This window comes from Amblyomma mixtum, chromosome 3 (genome assembly GCF_055824585.1).
Source record: "Amblyomma mixtum isolate Tamu chromosome 3, ASM5582458v1, whole genome shotgun sequence".
In the NCBI taxonomy this organism is placed as follows: Eukaryota; Metazoa; Arthropoda; class Arachnida; order Ixodida; family Ixodidae; genus Amblyomma; species Amblyomma mixtum.
Genome location: NC_143014.1, coordinates 73260924 through 73277611, shown reverse-complemented (window position 1 = coordinate 73277611; position 16688 = coordinate 73260924). Strand labels below are relative to the sequence as shown.

The 16688-nt window shown below is 43.2% G+C and overlaps 1 protein-coding gene across 1 annotated transcript in view; it reads left to right on the top strand.

Annotated features, from left to right (window-relative positions):
* rtet (major facilitator superfamily domain-containing protein rtet) overlaps window positions 1–12215 on the top strand; it is a 29870-nt gene extending 17655 nt beyond the window's left edge. Inside the window, exons 8-12 of the mRNA XM_089579637.1 lie at window positions 737–848; window positions 2189–2297; window positions 2985–3075; window positions 7873–8010; window positions 8842–12215. Coding sequence (XP_089435763.1) covers window positions 737–848; window positions 2189–2297; window positions 2985–3075; window positions 7873–8010; window positions 8842–8954 — 563 coding nt within the window. The 3' untranslated portion in view covers window positions 8955–12215. The remainder of the gene's footprint in view (window positions 1–736; window positions 849–2188; window positions 2298–2984; window positions 3076–7872; window positions 8011–8841) is intronic.
* The last annotated feature ends 4473 nt before the right edge of the window (window positions 12216–16688 follow it).

Genomic DNA, 16688 nt, shown 5'->3' with positions numbered 1-16688 from the left:
GCTTACTTTGTCTTAGACGCGTTGAAAAGGTCTGTGTTACAGCACTTGTTACTCCTGAGTGTACATTTCATAGCCGCTGAGCCAGCAGTTTTAGTGAACTTGGCTAAACAGCCTTTGACGCTAAAATTTTTTAGTTAGGATTTTCTTGCTTTTGATGCATAAAGCGGCTTAGCTTACAATGGGCAGATTTCTTGTAGCCTTCAGGCTTTGTGCTTTTTTGCTCTTTTACCATTATCAGTATAACTTGGAAAAACTCTGCTGTAGTTGGCTTCAATAGGCTGAAATTGTGTTAAATGGTGATATATATATACACGCACCATTTTTTTTTTTTAATTTTCATGAGGCCTCCAATTCTCCCGTCCACTATTTTTGTGGTCATGTTACATATTCATGAAAATACGGTATTTCTAGCAGTGCATAGCCTTGGGCTACCATGAAATGTCCAAACTGAAGCAAGGCTGAATGGTGAGCTTTTTGATACGGCATGTTGATGAAGATTTTGAGGACAGGTTTTTGAAGAGGAGTTGAGGCTAGACCTTTTTAAAGTTGTAGGTTTTGTGCCGCATTGCCAGTCTGTAATGTGAAAGGGATTCTTCATTTACAGTATGCGACAAATGCAAGATTCTGCTCTTAACATTGTCAATGCACATTTATTTGCAGCTAGTTTGACATCTTTGCAACAGTTGCCATTTGCACGAAATATTACTGAGACAATGTCGGTTGATTGCATTTGCAGATCACCAAGTACTACGTCAGTGCGGTCTTGCATACTTTTCATACCTGTTGTTCTACTCTGGCCTGGAGTATTCCCTGTCTTTTTTGACGCACAGCAGGTTTCAATACACACGGTGAGTACTTTGTAGATGTGGAAAATGTGCATAGTTGCTGGTCTTATTTAGCCTGATCCACTTGTCATGTTGTGTGATTTCCCTTGGCAGCCAAAACAGTACTGTAAACTTGTCGAAGGACAACTGTGTGAAGTTGCAGTGAGTGACTGCAGTATGTGCACTGCCTTTCAAAAGTTCCCCAGGCCATTCCATGCACAACTGGAGTCTAGGAAGCTGTATGGTGTGGTGCCCATTTCACTGCAGACAATTACCACATTTCGAATAGTGTGGGGCTCTATTGTTCTCACTGCCTAGAGCACCTGTAGTGCTTAATAGCACAGCAGGGCCCCATCATGGGGTTCACTGACACAGTAGGTTACATGGAAAAATTATTTGTATTGTCACACAAAATGGAACAAAATCTTCTGCAAGGTAGCTTTTGAGAAGTCATCAAATGTTATTGTGGACCGTGATTCTGTCAATTCTGGTAAGCATGTACAGGTAGTGGCAATATGATAAGGAGCACGTGACGAGCATTCAACCAGTCATTACTCCATTGGTGTGAGGGGCAAGCACACTTCATCATTTGTGCAAATATTTTTTGTCTGTATATATGTAATACCCATAAAGAATTTTCAACTGCAGAGCAGACATAGCAAAATTATTTTTTGGTGCAAACTAACTGTTCCCTTTGATATTGCAGCTACCAGTAATAGAGGCTTTACTTCGAATTAGCCTTTTTATAAAAAAACGTCAAAATTTTTTTCTTTGTCTTGTTTTACTCTCTTGCAGCATCTAAATCGCAGCCTAACACTCATCGAAATGGAGCCAGATAACAACCACACCTTTGACCCTTTTTGTAACTGTGTGCCTGGCCTTATTAACGCATCCCCCACCCAAAATCGGAATCCTGGAAGTCTCTGTTCTGTTGCAGTTACCATAGAAGCACTTGGTATTTAGCTGCCCTGTCTTTCTCCTTCTTGCCTCCAAGGTTTAAAATGGCATAAGCATATTGGGGCTAGAAACAGGCCTGTATATATTTTTTCAAGCGATAGCTGTATAGGAGGCTCTCTCCTGGTGTGAAGTAGCTGAAAACTCCTACGTTCCATCCATCCGCCGTGGGGACGCTGGGCAGGTGGCTTGAGAAGTGGTGGTCTCGAGTTTGTCCTTTGTGGTCATGTGATCAGGAGGGCATGGTTTATACGGGCCTTGGATTGGGTGCTCATTTGGGGTGGTGGTGAAAGGGTTACAGCTATAAATTTCACTCCTTTGCTGTATAGGAGGGTGGAAACTATGGGAGTATATTTGCTGTTTCACTGATCTGAAGACATTGCCTTACTTTATTTGTTCTTTTTCCCCAGGATGCAGCAAGGCAAGATGTACTTTATGGTTGGCCTTGTTATGGCTGCAATCCAAGGTGGCTATGTCCACAGAGTTCCACCAGGAAAGGAGATACGAGTGTGCCTTGTTGTAAGTGGAGGAGGGCAGTTGTTTCTTTGAATGGTAACTGTCGGTGGTTTATGCCAGATCCTGTGTCCAGAGCAACATGTTGGACTGTGAAGGCTAGTGTGTGAAAGCACAGTCAAATAATTAATATTGTGTTAAGTTTTGTTATACTTCCATGCAGCCTATGCGACACTGCTTTTGATTTCTTTTTTTTTAATTGTGTTGTTAGCGATATCTAACAATCATGAATATAAACTTGAAATGATTTTCCTATGGATCGGAACAGTAAGTGGAAAATATTGCTTTGTGTTACACAGCTAAATAATTTTGGAAAATGTTCAGTATGCTGTGACGTTTATTATGACATGAACCCCAGATGGTTGAATAAAATCTGGAGCCCTCCACTACAACGTCTCTCATGGTCCATGTGTCAGACGTTAAACCCCATATACTACATGCCATATACCACACCAATAATGGAAACACCAACTTATTGCGATGTCACCGTGCGATGTCAGTGCACATTAATGAACCCTTGGTGGTCGAAATTTCCGAGCCCTTCACTACGACATCCCTCATAGCCTGAGTTGCTTTGGGACGTTAAACCCCATAAATCGATCCAAACCACTCATTTTACAGCATGCTAAAGAAAGACTTGGAGGATTGATGTCTCTATTATTTAGCCACTTTCTCTGTTCCTTGTCCTTGCAGGGGATTATGATGATTATTCCATCTTTCATCATCATCGGTGTGTCCTGGAGCCCATATGTTCTATACTCTGGGCTCCTTTTGTATGCCTTCTGTAAGTAGAACCTCTAATACCTTTCTCAAAGTAATGTTCGCAATAGTTACATACCATAGTTTCAGCAACAGTTCAGAGTTCAGCAGAACAAGGATAAAAAACATGTTCATATCGTTACGACCCAAAGAGAGCCATGCAGGTAGGCGTAGGGAGAACCCAGGAATGAGATTGGCCCTTTTAATCCCAGAGCCAAGTCTAGCCTGGGCTTGCCTCTCAAACTAACCGTCGCTTCGTCGTTTCGACTAAGCGTGGAAGCCGCACGGTGCTAGGCACGTGGCATTATTCTCCCCCCCCCCCCCCCCACTCGCAAAAGAGCATTGGCTCAGTGTGAAATGAGCTATGTACAAGGGTAGAAGAAAAGAAAAAAAAATAGAGGTGAGGTGAGCTATAGAATACGTGCTAGTTCGGAGGCGGGGAAAGTAAAGTCTGCACTTGCGGAAAGGGGATAAAGGCGCGGAACACAGCGTGAAAGCAGCGCTAAGTCACGTGAAAAGTACGGCTTTAAGCGCATCACATGCATGATTTCAGGACGCTGATGCTGTGGGCCAACAACAGTGACAGTTCCACTACCACCAGTGCTAAGCGCGTGCCTAGCACCGCGCGGAGGCCGCATGATGCTAGGCACACGGCAATATATGCTACTTAAATAAGGCAACTTGTTGGGCAGTTGGTTCCTGTATTCCATGGCTGCAGCACAACTAACGAGACACAGTAGGGAGTACACAATACGGCACTGTATCTCTTGTAGCCATGGAATACAGAAACCAACTTGCCCAACAAATTGTCTTGCTGGTGCAAAGGGCCCTTTTGCATGTGATATTGCAGTGCTGTGTTGTATCCTCCCTATTTTGTCTTTAAAAAATGATTATGCACTACATGCGTGAAAATAATGGAGTGCTTGCTGTCAGCAGTCATGTTGCTCGCATAAAGATTTCCTTTTATTGGGCCTAATAGTCTAATTAATCATAATCAGCTGCCTTGTGATTGCACCATTTACAATGCTGCATTTTTCGTGCCTCTCTACAGCCTGTGAAGCTTAAGTAAAAAAGCCCATGTGACCACTCGCACATCATAGCTCTACTGCTTTGCTACATATGCGCCGTCTTCTTGTTTCTTTTCACTGCAAGTTGAAAGTGTGCATAGCTATTTATAAAACCTTGAAAGATGTTAGCTTGAAGCATTCTTTTTTCCCAAGTCATGAGAGAGAGACAAGTTGTTTAAAAATGGCGATGAGGCGAAACCAAGACAACCTCCATTTTCTTGGCAGTGCAGTTGCTGCTGTATGAGAGCAGCAAATGTTTGTTTGTTTGTTTGTTTGTTTGTTTGTTTGTTTGTTTGTTTGTTTGTTTGTTTGCTTTCTGAATTTCTCAGTGTTCTAATTTCAACAGCTGGAGAAGTACTGAAAATTTTTGCATGTTTTGCCTAGATTAAGGCGTCAGACTTGCAGTTGAGTCTTGTTGGTACTGGGGGGCTGGTTTAAAGCAAGGGCGATAGTACCCCATGTCGGAAAAAATTGTCCGGCGTCAGCGGCATTGGCGACCATTTGAAACCTCACAGCCGAAGCAACCGGCACATGGCTTAACTGCTGCACCACTGCGTCAGGAGCGATATGAGGACTCCCAGCATCTATGAATGTTAAGTAGAGAATGACCAGTTCCGCATATATAGGCATTTACCCATTGACGCTATCATGTCATTCCTTAAAGGCGGAGCTTAAGTGTCCCCTCCAGTTTTTTTCAGGACTGTGTCAATTCCGAAATGGTCAGAAGCATTGTTCTGTTGCACCTTGTTAGTACATTAAATATTGTTTAATGTAAATCTGTAAAGCAGTTAACAAAAATCTCCATTTTTTTTTTTAATGGTGCCATAAAGCTGGAGATTGAACTTAGTTGGCTTCTAGCCTACACCTACTATGGCGTATATGGAGCATGTGCATTGTTGCCTTTGGAGGCAGCACAGGCTGTAATATGTGGTAGGTTCTGGAGATAAGGTTACCTATGGTTTAGTTGAACTTATTCATAGGTTAGTTGATTCATCATAGTATACTTGGAAATTAAAAAGAATGTTAAATAGAACAAGGACACACTAAAAGCACCAAAATTGGCATAGTCAAGCCCCAACTTCTGTTTTGTTGTCATCTTTGTTAAAACTCCGTAGATTGCAACTGTTCATACGGTTAAACCTGGATATGATGACATTGAGAAAAGTCCACTATTTTTTGTTTTGTGCAGGTTTTCGTTACATGCAGTTTTCGCGTGAACAGTCGAAAAGAACATTTAGAACAGAAACCATAGTAAGAAATAAATGTAGATGGGGACAGCTTGAAAATGCTCACAGTAAACCTCCATTACACAAAGTCATCGGCGTGGAGAAGTGTTTCGCGATCGCGCTGATAACGCGACTGCAGCAGCAGCTGCCACCACCTCTGCCTAGGTCTAAGCATGATGGCTGCCTGTAATTGGTATTTCCTCACTGCATGAAAAATTTACTCACTGTTGAAGTGTGCCGGAGCTTAGTGCTTGCCTGTTTTGTTTTCTGCGCCTTTTTTTATGCTCCTGTCCTCTTTGGCGCCATTTCAGATTTTCTGATGGAACGTTTTTTTTTTATAGTGTGTGAGACCTTTTTTTAGTAAGCAGCTTTGGCGTAGTATGTTGTGGCCAAAGATTTGTATTCATCCACTGGCTAATAATAATCTTATCCAGGTAGGCTTGTGTCACAAGATTCATGTGCTGGAGAGGGGGCGCTCTTGAGGACTTGTCACCTGTAGCCACGGTATCCTGGTGGGCTTGGGAGTAGGTGATTTTGGGAGGACAGGGAGTGTAGGAGGTGTGACAGTAAGCATTGTCACGTTTTCACTTTGTGGTCCACTATGAGTTTTCTTGCCATTCGTACAGTTTGGAAACGGACGGTGGCCTCTTGTCTGGTGCATATAAGAGTCACGGTCTGCCTGAAAAGGCAGTTTTACAGTAGTAAGCCTGGTCTCAACTGTATAGGCTATATGAGGAGGTCTCCTCGATTTAGCTGCACTTTCTGCACTAGTTCACAAAAGTGCTATGCCAGTGCAGAGCCAGTTTTTGCTGCGCAAGTGTAGCCTGACACTAATGCTGTCGGTGCAGCGGCCAAATCGAGTAAGTTTAGAAACGTTCGTCTGCTGTGGCCGTGTGCTGGTGTTACGTGGTTTGACGTGTGTGGAGGACTGCTAGTTGTATTGAGCGCTGTGCATTTGTTCGAAGGGGCATGTCTCATGTAGTGGCTATGAAATTTGTTAATTCCAAAAGTGGTGAAGAATTTTACACCTCCTTTTCCCTTGCGTTGTGCAAAGTGATGCAGGGCGACCGTCACCGAGTCAAAGGGTACTTCGGAGAGGCAACAGACTTTGAATTCGAGAGGTTATTCAGACTTCCGCTTGAGACGACATTTGAAAGTTCATACATGTGATTCAGGCTGTTGCCTTTCTATCCAAAAAGTGACTGCAGTTGTCTGCCAGTTACAGAAGGAAAGAGTTGCCTGATAACTTGAACTTATTTTAACTCAACCACTCGCGTTCACTGTCGGTGGACAGTGGCGGCGGAGTGACTATCAAAGACTGACTTGCGGGCTAAGGCATGGGTTGACGGTGACCTCAAGGCCAGTCGCTATACTGTAAGCGGAGGTGCGGATGATGGTGTAGCAAGTCATCACAAACGTTGCCATCACCCACGTATTAAAAGCATCTCAACATCTGCCTCTTATGCAAATGCTCCATCGTGCTGCGTGTCATAATAATATTTGCTCACAAAAGAGAAATTATGTAAAGCAATGTGCGAGGCTGGACAGAAAGGTGAGAACCCATATGTAGTGCGCCTGCCAGCCAGTCGCTTACGCGCATAAACAGGCATGCACTCACAGGCATGCACACGTGCACACACAAATGCACACTGTTATTTCAGCTGTTTTGATGAGGGCAAGGCACAGATGCCGCGTCTAGCACGGATCTGCGGCCATCTCAACCATGGTCTTAACGCCACTCACTCAAACAAGCATGGCCACTTGCCTGGTGTGGAGGGCGCCTAGCACCTTGCACTACTTGCACGACGAGAGAACTTGCTGGGAGGCTAGTGCAGAAATGCACAAGAACTCGTGCAGTACGAAGTCAAATTGAGTGCCAAAGTGCAGGTGACGCTAGCTGCACTGTCACATCGAGGAGACCTAGGGGTTCTGGGTTCTGTGGAACCCAGGGATTCCACGGGCTGCTTTTGTGAGTTCCATGAGCACCCATACTGACCTGTCCCCCCCATTTTTGGTACACTTTTTGCGAACGTGTGCAGACCAGGCATAGTACCTGGTTTGTTAAAACTAATTTTGGAGCGTTACCTCTTAGGTAGTTCCTCAGTTTGACGCCGTCTGCAACCCAGGCCTTGTCAGCGCACCTGTAACAGTGCGCCGTGTTTAACGTTTTCATGGGAGCACCAGCGACGATGGCTCGCCCAGAAAACTGAGCAGAGTTCCAAGATTTTGCTGAGCCATTGTACCTAAGTTTAGAATTCTGGCGCGACGCCGTGAAATGAGCATGATGCACAAGGCAATGAATGTTGGAGTATGTGCACTCATGCGGGGAGGTTCCTTGGCACCAATTTAAGGCTGTTGGGGTTCCTTGAGACAAAAAACTTCGAGAACCCCTGGGCTAGATGGTAAGGGCTGTGGTGGATCTGTTGTGTACAACATTGTGTTCTGTTGTACAACAGAGCAATATTAGCTGCCATTTCCTTCATCAATGAATGCTCTCCTTTCCTGCTTTTGTTGCTATTTCTGGCGCAGCTTCAGGAACTGTAGTACCATGCCTGACAACCCTAGTCTCCAAGTATGGTGCACCTACTCAGAAAGGAACCATTCTGGGCATCTTTCGCTCTCTGGGTGCACTGGCTCGTGCTTTGGGTCCCATGCTGTCAGCCACTGGTGAGTCACAGATTGTATGGGAGTTGTGGTACCTGTTCATAAAATCTCTCCCTTAGCCTTCTTGTGTGCACTAAAGGGTACCCATACCAAGATGAAATAATCAGTTCACCTCACAGAGGACACCGCACTTAATGAAACGGTTGCACCTTTGTGTGCAGCAGTAGTGGCGTGCATTGAAAAAAGCCAGAAGTTTCGCTTGTGTAAGAGGTGCTTCTGAGTGTTAAAAAAATAGCTACATTTATTTGGATACTTCGAAATTTTTCTCAACACCATGTTTGTAAGTGTAAGGAGCATAGCTCTGAGGCAGTTTTGCTGACTGCTAATGCTGTGCACGTTTATTTATTAGGCTCGAACCCTTTTTTCTCCTTATACGTCAGTTTAGTGGGCTGCACAAATTCAAACTTAAAGCTATGAGAGAATCTCGATTCAGGTAGCTTGCATGTGAGACATCAGGCAAGGTCTTGCGGTGCTAGCATCTACACCACAAAACCCGAAGGTTGAAGGGACCGCCAACTAAATATTAATGACCCATTTTTTTTTGCTCATTGGAACACTTAGTGTCCACAATACCCAATTTTGGAACAGTTTCATTAGAAATGCCACTGAAGGTTTTTACCAGGACTTTTTTGGTCAATTTAATATGCTCATTTTTATGTATCTTGATGCTGGAAACCAGGATCACTTGGCGCAGTAGGCACTGTTCGCATTTAGTTTGTGCCCTACAAGTACTCTAGTGTTACTGCTCATGAATATCAGCATCAGCACAAAAGTTGAGTGTAGTGCTTTGTGTAACCAGTCAGCCAAGTTAACAAAGCTACTTTTCTCTTTCAGTCTACTGGTCAGCGGGTCCTGTGGCTTGCTACTGTATTGGTGGCTGCCTGTTTGTTTTTCCACTGCTCATCATCAGGAACATGCACAGAACAGTCGGGGACGCGGTCAAATGAGATTACTTCTCCCATTAGGTAGTCAGTAGAGACAAACATAGTGATTGCACAACGTGTCTGATCAGTTTTACAAGGGCACAGTGATGTGCATGCTCTTTGCTTAGATGGTTTAAATGCTGTGAAGTTTCGAGGAATGCCACGCACTATGTGATTACTTTGTTGCCATTCTACATAATGATAGGCTCATTATTTTGTAATATTTTTAAGAGATTGTTTTCTTATGTCTGAGGTCTCTTCGTGTTTATTATTGTATGTCATTTTCAAGAAGTAGCCTTACTAGAAAATTTTAAGCTATTCCTGTGGTAATGAATCCAATGTTATTCTGTTGAAATAAGCCGAATGATTTTGTACGTTGTGTGACAGTCCTAAAGGATGTAAAGCTGCTTGTAAGAGTGTTTACACAATTTAATGTTGTAGGCTGTTGTTACTTTCATGTCACTCTTGGGTACCATTGAACCGCTGTATGCACAGTGGGCACAGATTAACTAGAACTGGAAGGTAGGAAAACCTGTTGCTAGAAGTTTCATTAAAAAAAAACTATGCAGAATTTCTAATCTGTGACATCATTTAAAAATTGCCAGGTGCTGTTCATGTGATATGTGAGGAGAGACAAGTGGATAGCATTAAAATGGCATTTATGAATCTATTTTGTTACGCCTGTTAGGATTGTATATGAGGTAGTCCACTGTGTATATTACAACTATTGTGCATTTATGATGAATGAAAGGTAGTGGTGAACTTGCTTTTACTTTAATTTGGTTATAATAATTCCTATTGCGAGAATTCACACCTTTAGCTTTAGCGCGTGATGAAACAATGCAAGATATTTATTGTAGCTATAAATACTTGGTAATGCCCCCATTTTCTTGCCTATTTTTAAATTTACACCTTGGTCACTTTTAAAATTATGCTTTATACACAGTTTTTCTCCAAAGAAGTTATATTTGTGTACAAATCTGTGACTGTACCCCATGCATTTGTTTTTTGTGTGTGTGCCTGTGCAAGTGTTGTACAGTGTGGATCAGAAACTCATTGAAATGACCATTCAAAGAATATTGTTACCTAGTACCTTTGTGGCACTGAGAGAAAAAGTAGGATTGAATTAAGGTACATTGTAGGGTTCCAAAGAAAGGAAGAGACTTGTCAAAGTGTGATTGTAATTACTAATACTTTGGCAACATAATGTTCAGTCAGAAAACACCACCAAAATCACTTCACCTAAATTAAGCATTTAAAAAGTGCTTTCAAAAATAGCTTGTTTGTATCTCAGTCTTTTTTTGTGTGTGTGCATGTTATGAGAAATGGTGAGAGGTCAGGAACAGTGTGCATTGTGCTAAGACACAAATGTGCAAATGCATTTTTTGTCCAGCATTTGTTTGCAAGTATTGTAGGGTCAACATATTGTTTTGATTTTTTTTTTACCTTTTCTGCTTCTTAAATGCAGTGCAGCCCATTTTCAAGTAAATTTTACAGACTTAACAGTGAACTGGTGAGCATATTCCCTAGGTTGTTGTCTGAGGCATCATTATGTTGAGTCCTGCCTTGCCGAAACATTGGCATGCTTTATCTGTAGGCTTGAAAGCCAGTCCGTGTCTGTCAGGGCTGAGAGCTGCTATGCAAATACAAAGTAACAGCCCCCTTTTACAGTCCTGTGGTAAATGAGGTTATTGCTCATTCTATGTTACTGAAATTGTGGGCCTTGTATTATGTGGCAGCAGAAGTGGTGACTCATATTGGCTTCTTCTGGCTTCTCTAGTGAACTATGACTGCTGCCTTATATGCCATCTTCATTTGCCTTGCCATCTGCTAATGAAACTGTTTATTACCTTGTCATATAAAAGCAATTGTGCGTAATACAACTGACATTCAAATTAAGTAAGTGTCCTTCACTGCCACCTTATGTTATTTACAAATCATGTTGACTGTGCCTCACTTATCAGTTAAGACTGCCTAACCATCATGGCAGCCACACCTAGAAAACGGATGTACTACGTAGTTGCCTGGTATGACGGGGAGCATGCGAGCGGGAGCTCCTTGCAGTGCATCACCTGCTGCTGCTTCTGAGGAGCACTGGGCTTGTGACAGAAGGAGGTCTCACCCTAAGCTGTGGCTCATCATCGTCTTGGTTGCTGCTGTAAGGTGCGTGTAAAAGAGCCCCAGAGTCATGTAATGTTTAATGTCAAACACAACTTCATGCAGGATGACCGCTTGAAAGTTGTTGCCAGAAACCGCCACAGGAAACCAAAACGAGCAGTTTAATTCAGGGGGCCCCAGCCCCAAAAAAGAGGGTGGGGGGGGGGACAACAGAAAAAGCAATAAGCAGCACACAGACGTATGGTTAGCAAAACCTCTGGGCCGTGATAAAACTCAAATGCGACTGTTTTTTGCCGCTCAAACTGTTTTTATGCAATCGTTTGCCTCATAGTATTGGAACAGTGTCCACAACAAGCATCCCCATTGAATCCCCGTCCTAAGTTGGCCAATGCAGTGGCCTGACCACATCATCATCGAGAATGTGTGGGGCCACATGAAAAATGCCCTGTAATGCCACTCCTTTAATGGTCTACTAGCCGGTGGCCGGTGGTCTGTTGGCAAAAGTTAATGCCCAGAGGGCGAGACTGAGAACAGATGTGTCCCTAGCAGATATATTGTTCTAGGCGCTGCCTGATAGAATGAGTGCAGTTATTGCTGCGGGAAGAGAAGTGACATGAGTTGTCTCACCTCTAAATCGTCGTGATTTTGTGGTATCTTGTCAAAGATGCCCTGTAGTTCGGTTCCCTTCATGGCTTGTCGGCCAACAGTCTGTGAGTAGATGTTAATTGCCATACTGTGCACAGATGACTATACTTAATACCACAGGCTGAGAAGTGACTTGTTGCTGATTGCAGAGGAGAGTTCCCAGCTGCACTGAAAGGAGCGTTCCACATGCTCCGGGATGAAAACACAGTATTAATTGGCTCAGTGGCTTGGTGATTATATTTGACACACCTTTGTAAAATGGTTTCATTACACTCCCGCAAAGTGCTCCTGCATTCCTGTGGTTCTACAGGACCTTCACACGATGCTTACTGAGGACATTGTTCTAGTACTGCAAGGCAAGTGAATGCATGAAAGGAGTTCAAGGAGCAAAGGACAGTTGCACTTGCGTTGTATCGCGATACAGGGGTGTTGCTCAGAAGACATTTGCTGGTCATTGCTTTTCATCTGTGTTTTTTTTTCTCTTTTCCCCTCTTTTTTTTTGTTATTGTCTGGGGGGGGGGGGGGGGGGGATTCACTCTGTTCACGCTGTTCACTTTGGTTTCCTGTGCCATTCTTTGGCAAAGTGTTTACACGGCCATCCTGCATGGTGTTATGTTCTACGCTGCGTGGCTTGGGGGGGTTTATTTAACAACTGACCATGGAACAAGCCACGGCATTCCTCTACAAAGCAGCGGATGACATGTCGCAGGCCAAGCCCTTTGTACTCAGCAGGCCTGTGCGCTGCTCTTGCATGCCCATTGGAAGGCTGTACCTGTGACAGTGCTGTGGGGAGTGAACTGTGTGCTCAAGTGTGCTGTTTATTGTATGCGGCAACCATGTACAATGGCAGTTTTTTTTAATTTTGAAACTCTAGTAGTGCATATAAAAACTTAGCTTTGCTCTTTGTATACTTAACAGGAGCACTGTTAATTGTTCTCTTTAGGCAACTCTTGATGTGTGACATTGGCTGCAGCATGCATGTCACATAAATTCCTAGATTTAAGGTATCAACTTTTGAAGATTAATATAATTCTGTTCCTGCCACAAACCATAGCTTCAGTAAGTGGGAATGCCATACTAATTTTGCTGCACTGCGTTGTTCCGCTGAGCCTGCTACATGGTTCTATGAATGTGAGGTTTTTGATGAAATTGCCACAATGCTGCACCCAAACACAGTTCCAGCAACCAACAGAAGTTTACCCGTGCATGGTAACAGGACCTCCTGCATGATGTGAAGGGCATGGTCAATGAATTGGAAAGCAAGAAAAAAAAAAGAAACAGAGAAGGACCCATATGACTGCATTCCAAACAGACATATTGCATCAGCTTTGTTATTCATGGCAGTGTTATCGCTGTCTCGCATGTTGTTCCAAGGCTGCTTTTTGGGCATGTTGAATTTTCTATATTCTCGTAACTGCTGTGCCTCGCAGTCTTTTTTTTTTTTTTCAATGGCATCCCATTTCTGATGTTGTGCTCTTTTTCAAGCTTCCCGCTCTTGCTATTTAACCTCCATGCTTGTCGGTCTTGCATTCCAGCACCATGCTACTGCTGGTTCGACTTGTTCTTGGCTGTTTGCTCCTTTCCATACTGCTCTTTCCAAGCCTTATAATCCGTAAGAGAACTTGCTGTTGGGCTAGTTGGTTTTGTTCATTCTTGATTTTTAAGGCACAAAAAACGGACAAAACACGACAGTAGACAACAGGATGAAGCACCGCTTCCAACTGCTGTCTGCAACTGCTGTTCCAGGTGCTCATAGTCCAGCCACCACATATTGGCTACGGTCTCAGGCGTTTGATATCATTTTTGTGGGTGTGGGTCCTGTGCACTTTTCCTGGTCAAGCATGCTACCAGTGCCGTTACCTGCATGTGCCGCCTGGCATGTGCCATCACGGAGGGCCCAGGCTACTCTTCCATCATCACGGCAGGCTCAGGCAGCTTGGGCCTGTCCCTAATATTTTGGGTGCAATTTCTTACACTTCCTCTCTTGCCTTACTTGTGGTCACATTTTCGATGTGGTCGTGTCGGAAGCCAAGTGTGCGTAAAAATTTCAGCTGTGCATATAAACATTATCATGCATTGAAAGTGCACTGCTAAGTTAGAATGCAAGCCAATGAGTTTGCAGGCTGTTTTAACTAAGACTGCACACAATTCTTAAAAATAGGCTTTTTGAGTTAGAAGAGTGCTTTTTTCGGCATAGCATTTTCAGCGGTGACGTACATCATAATACACCTAAGACGGGCTAACTAGCAGGCTGGTTAACTAACACTCAATAGTTAACTTTTTAACTATTACGTTTAGGCTTCTTAATTATTCAGAGGCGTGTAGCCCACCGTAAGTAACATCCATATCAGCTTTTAGAATTTCGAAAATGCGGTTCCCTCGGCGCTGTGACACAACAAATTTTGACTATTTCGATGAGTTGCCTGCACTGGAGAGGTTGCTTTGGCCACAAGCTTCTTGAAAATGCATGTATTTTGGCGCAATGTAGCCAAAATTTGATGGGCCACTGCGGAGAGGGTAACCGCTTTTTCGGAAGTCTAAAAACTGATATGGATATTACTTACAGTGGGCTACACGCCTATGAGTAATTATGGAGCCTAACGGTAATAGTTAAAAAGTTAACTATTCAGTATTTGTTAACCATTCTGCTAGTTAGCACGTCTAGCTGTATTCTGATGTACCACAGCACTGCCAATGCTAAGGTGAAAAACTCGCTCTTCTTACTCAAAAAGCCTATTTTTGAAAATTGTGTCAAGTCTTAAATGACACATCATGTGTAGTCATTGCATTATGTTACATGATCCTGAAAAAAAATAAAGCCTCAGCAAGCTTGAGAAAGGCAAGTAATATTTACTGAACCTGGAGAGGCAGAATGGCTACAGATCTCTTATAGGCTGTGCAGAACAGAAAAAGAATTAATGTAACGCTATTGACTTCTGCTGCCTAAAATTTTTTTTTGTCTGGCTCTTGATGTCCTGGTAGATTCTGTTTGCCTCTGAGCTCCCTGCTTTGCATGTTATGCACTGTGGCATATTTGGGGTTTTCTGCCTCTACTCAAGGCATACTCTTGTGTTCATGAGTATAAATTTGTGTGCTTGCCTTGTTTCTTGGTATCAGTGTCGTGCTCCAAAACATAAGAAAGGTGCTTCAAATTGATGTCTTACCCGCTACGAAGCCTGCCGCAAAATGCTCATTGCCATTACCATGACTGGAACTTGTTTGCTTTATGCTTTTTATTTTGTTTAGTTGTAGTGTATTGTGCTTGAAAGGACAGTTTTTGGCCTCATATGCTATTACACAGAGAAAGATAGTATTTGTAGTGCTGGCGAAAATTTGCTTTTATGTGACTTTTTTTTTTAACATGATCATGTTGCACCCTTCACTGTGCAGTGACATTTTCATGGTCACAGCCACATATTTATATATATGTCAATATGTAACTGAGCTTTTATTAGCTTGCTCGTGTAGCTGTCTAATGCAACGGTTTTCAAGCATGAGAGTATATATCCTGGCCATATATATTTTGGAATTTCCTTCTTGGTTTTCTTGTAGCAGGGAGCATGCAAGGACCTCTGCTGGACTTCATTGCATCCTGGAGTTTGTGACCTCCATCATTTTTTTTATGTGGTGGTAGCTTGTGTAGCAAGGAATTGTATAGACCAGGCAGGGGTGGTGTGAAATTAGTACTCGAAAGGCTTATTTTGATTTAACCATTGAAAGAAAAGTAATAAGACAGTGTTAAATCCAGTGAGTTAAAACAGGATCACTCATTATGCGCTCTGTCATGTAAGCAACAAACAACAGGTTTCAATGAAGTAAATTACTTCATACAATGGCTGCCATGTACCAGGCTTTTTGTGGGTGGTGACACACCTTGTTACAAAAGGGGCACCATCAGCTCTGGCTGCAAGATGACCACAAGATGGCGCTCTGGCATAGCTTGAGCTAAAATCACTGCAACGGGAAAAGTAGCGTGAGCGTCGGCAGGATGGTGGTGCAGCCACCATATTTGGTCCAGCGCGGGTAGAATGCCAGCCGCTGAAGTAGTTTTATGTGGATTTTAAAAGGAATAACACGTGTTGAACGACTTCGGTGTGCTTTTAGGGCAGTAAAAAAGCATGGGGTTCCTCTATCCCTAACTAGGTAGCAGTGCACTGCAGTTATGCGGCCTGCGTGCAGCGGACAAAAGGGATTGCAAATGTACTTGGCTTCATGGTAGCGTATTATCCGGGACTTTTATCAAGTTAAACTATAAGGTGGCAAGGGGCACGTCACATTTTGCCGATTTTACTCTGTGAAACCGCGGAAGGAGGGCTTTTCACTCTTAATCGAAACCTGAATGCAGATGCTCTACCCCGAGCATCCTTCTCTCTTAGACATTGAGGGCACGTGAACTTTGCAGCACGTCATTAAAATACAAGTGGTAAACGTCAGTTGCGGCTACACCCAGCACAGGCGATGCCAGGGACGGGCCAGCGTGAACTGTTTATGCAGCAAAGTGACCACATAACCAAGAACAGCCAATGGGGATCGCGGCAGCAAAGCGGTAATGAGCACAGTACTTTTCAATTCCAGTGACTTTTGCTTGAGCCTCATGTGGAAGCCTGTATGGGTGCTGGGACTACTTGCTTTGACCACCAGCTAGCACTGCTCGAGCTGCAAGCATGAACCATGAAAATTTTTCCATGGCACCGATTCAAAGTTGTCTTGCAGCCGAAGTTTATGATACTACCAGTGGTGCTGCTACGGTGTAATGGCAGTAGCAGTCATTAATATCTTGATACCTTCATGACCTTGATGTGCCAATACTCTTGACACATTTTTGATGCTGAATATCGCTTAGTTTAGTTGCAGGTATGTATTAATTTTGCTAATGGTGATGGTTTCTGACATTAAGGCTTTCTTAGCATGTAATGCTCATGAAGGAGGTTTCTTTTGCTTATTTTCAAATTCCAAAGAATAGATCTGTAAAAGAGATTTCGGATTGTACCTCCT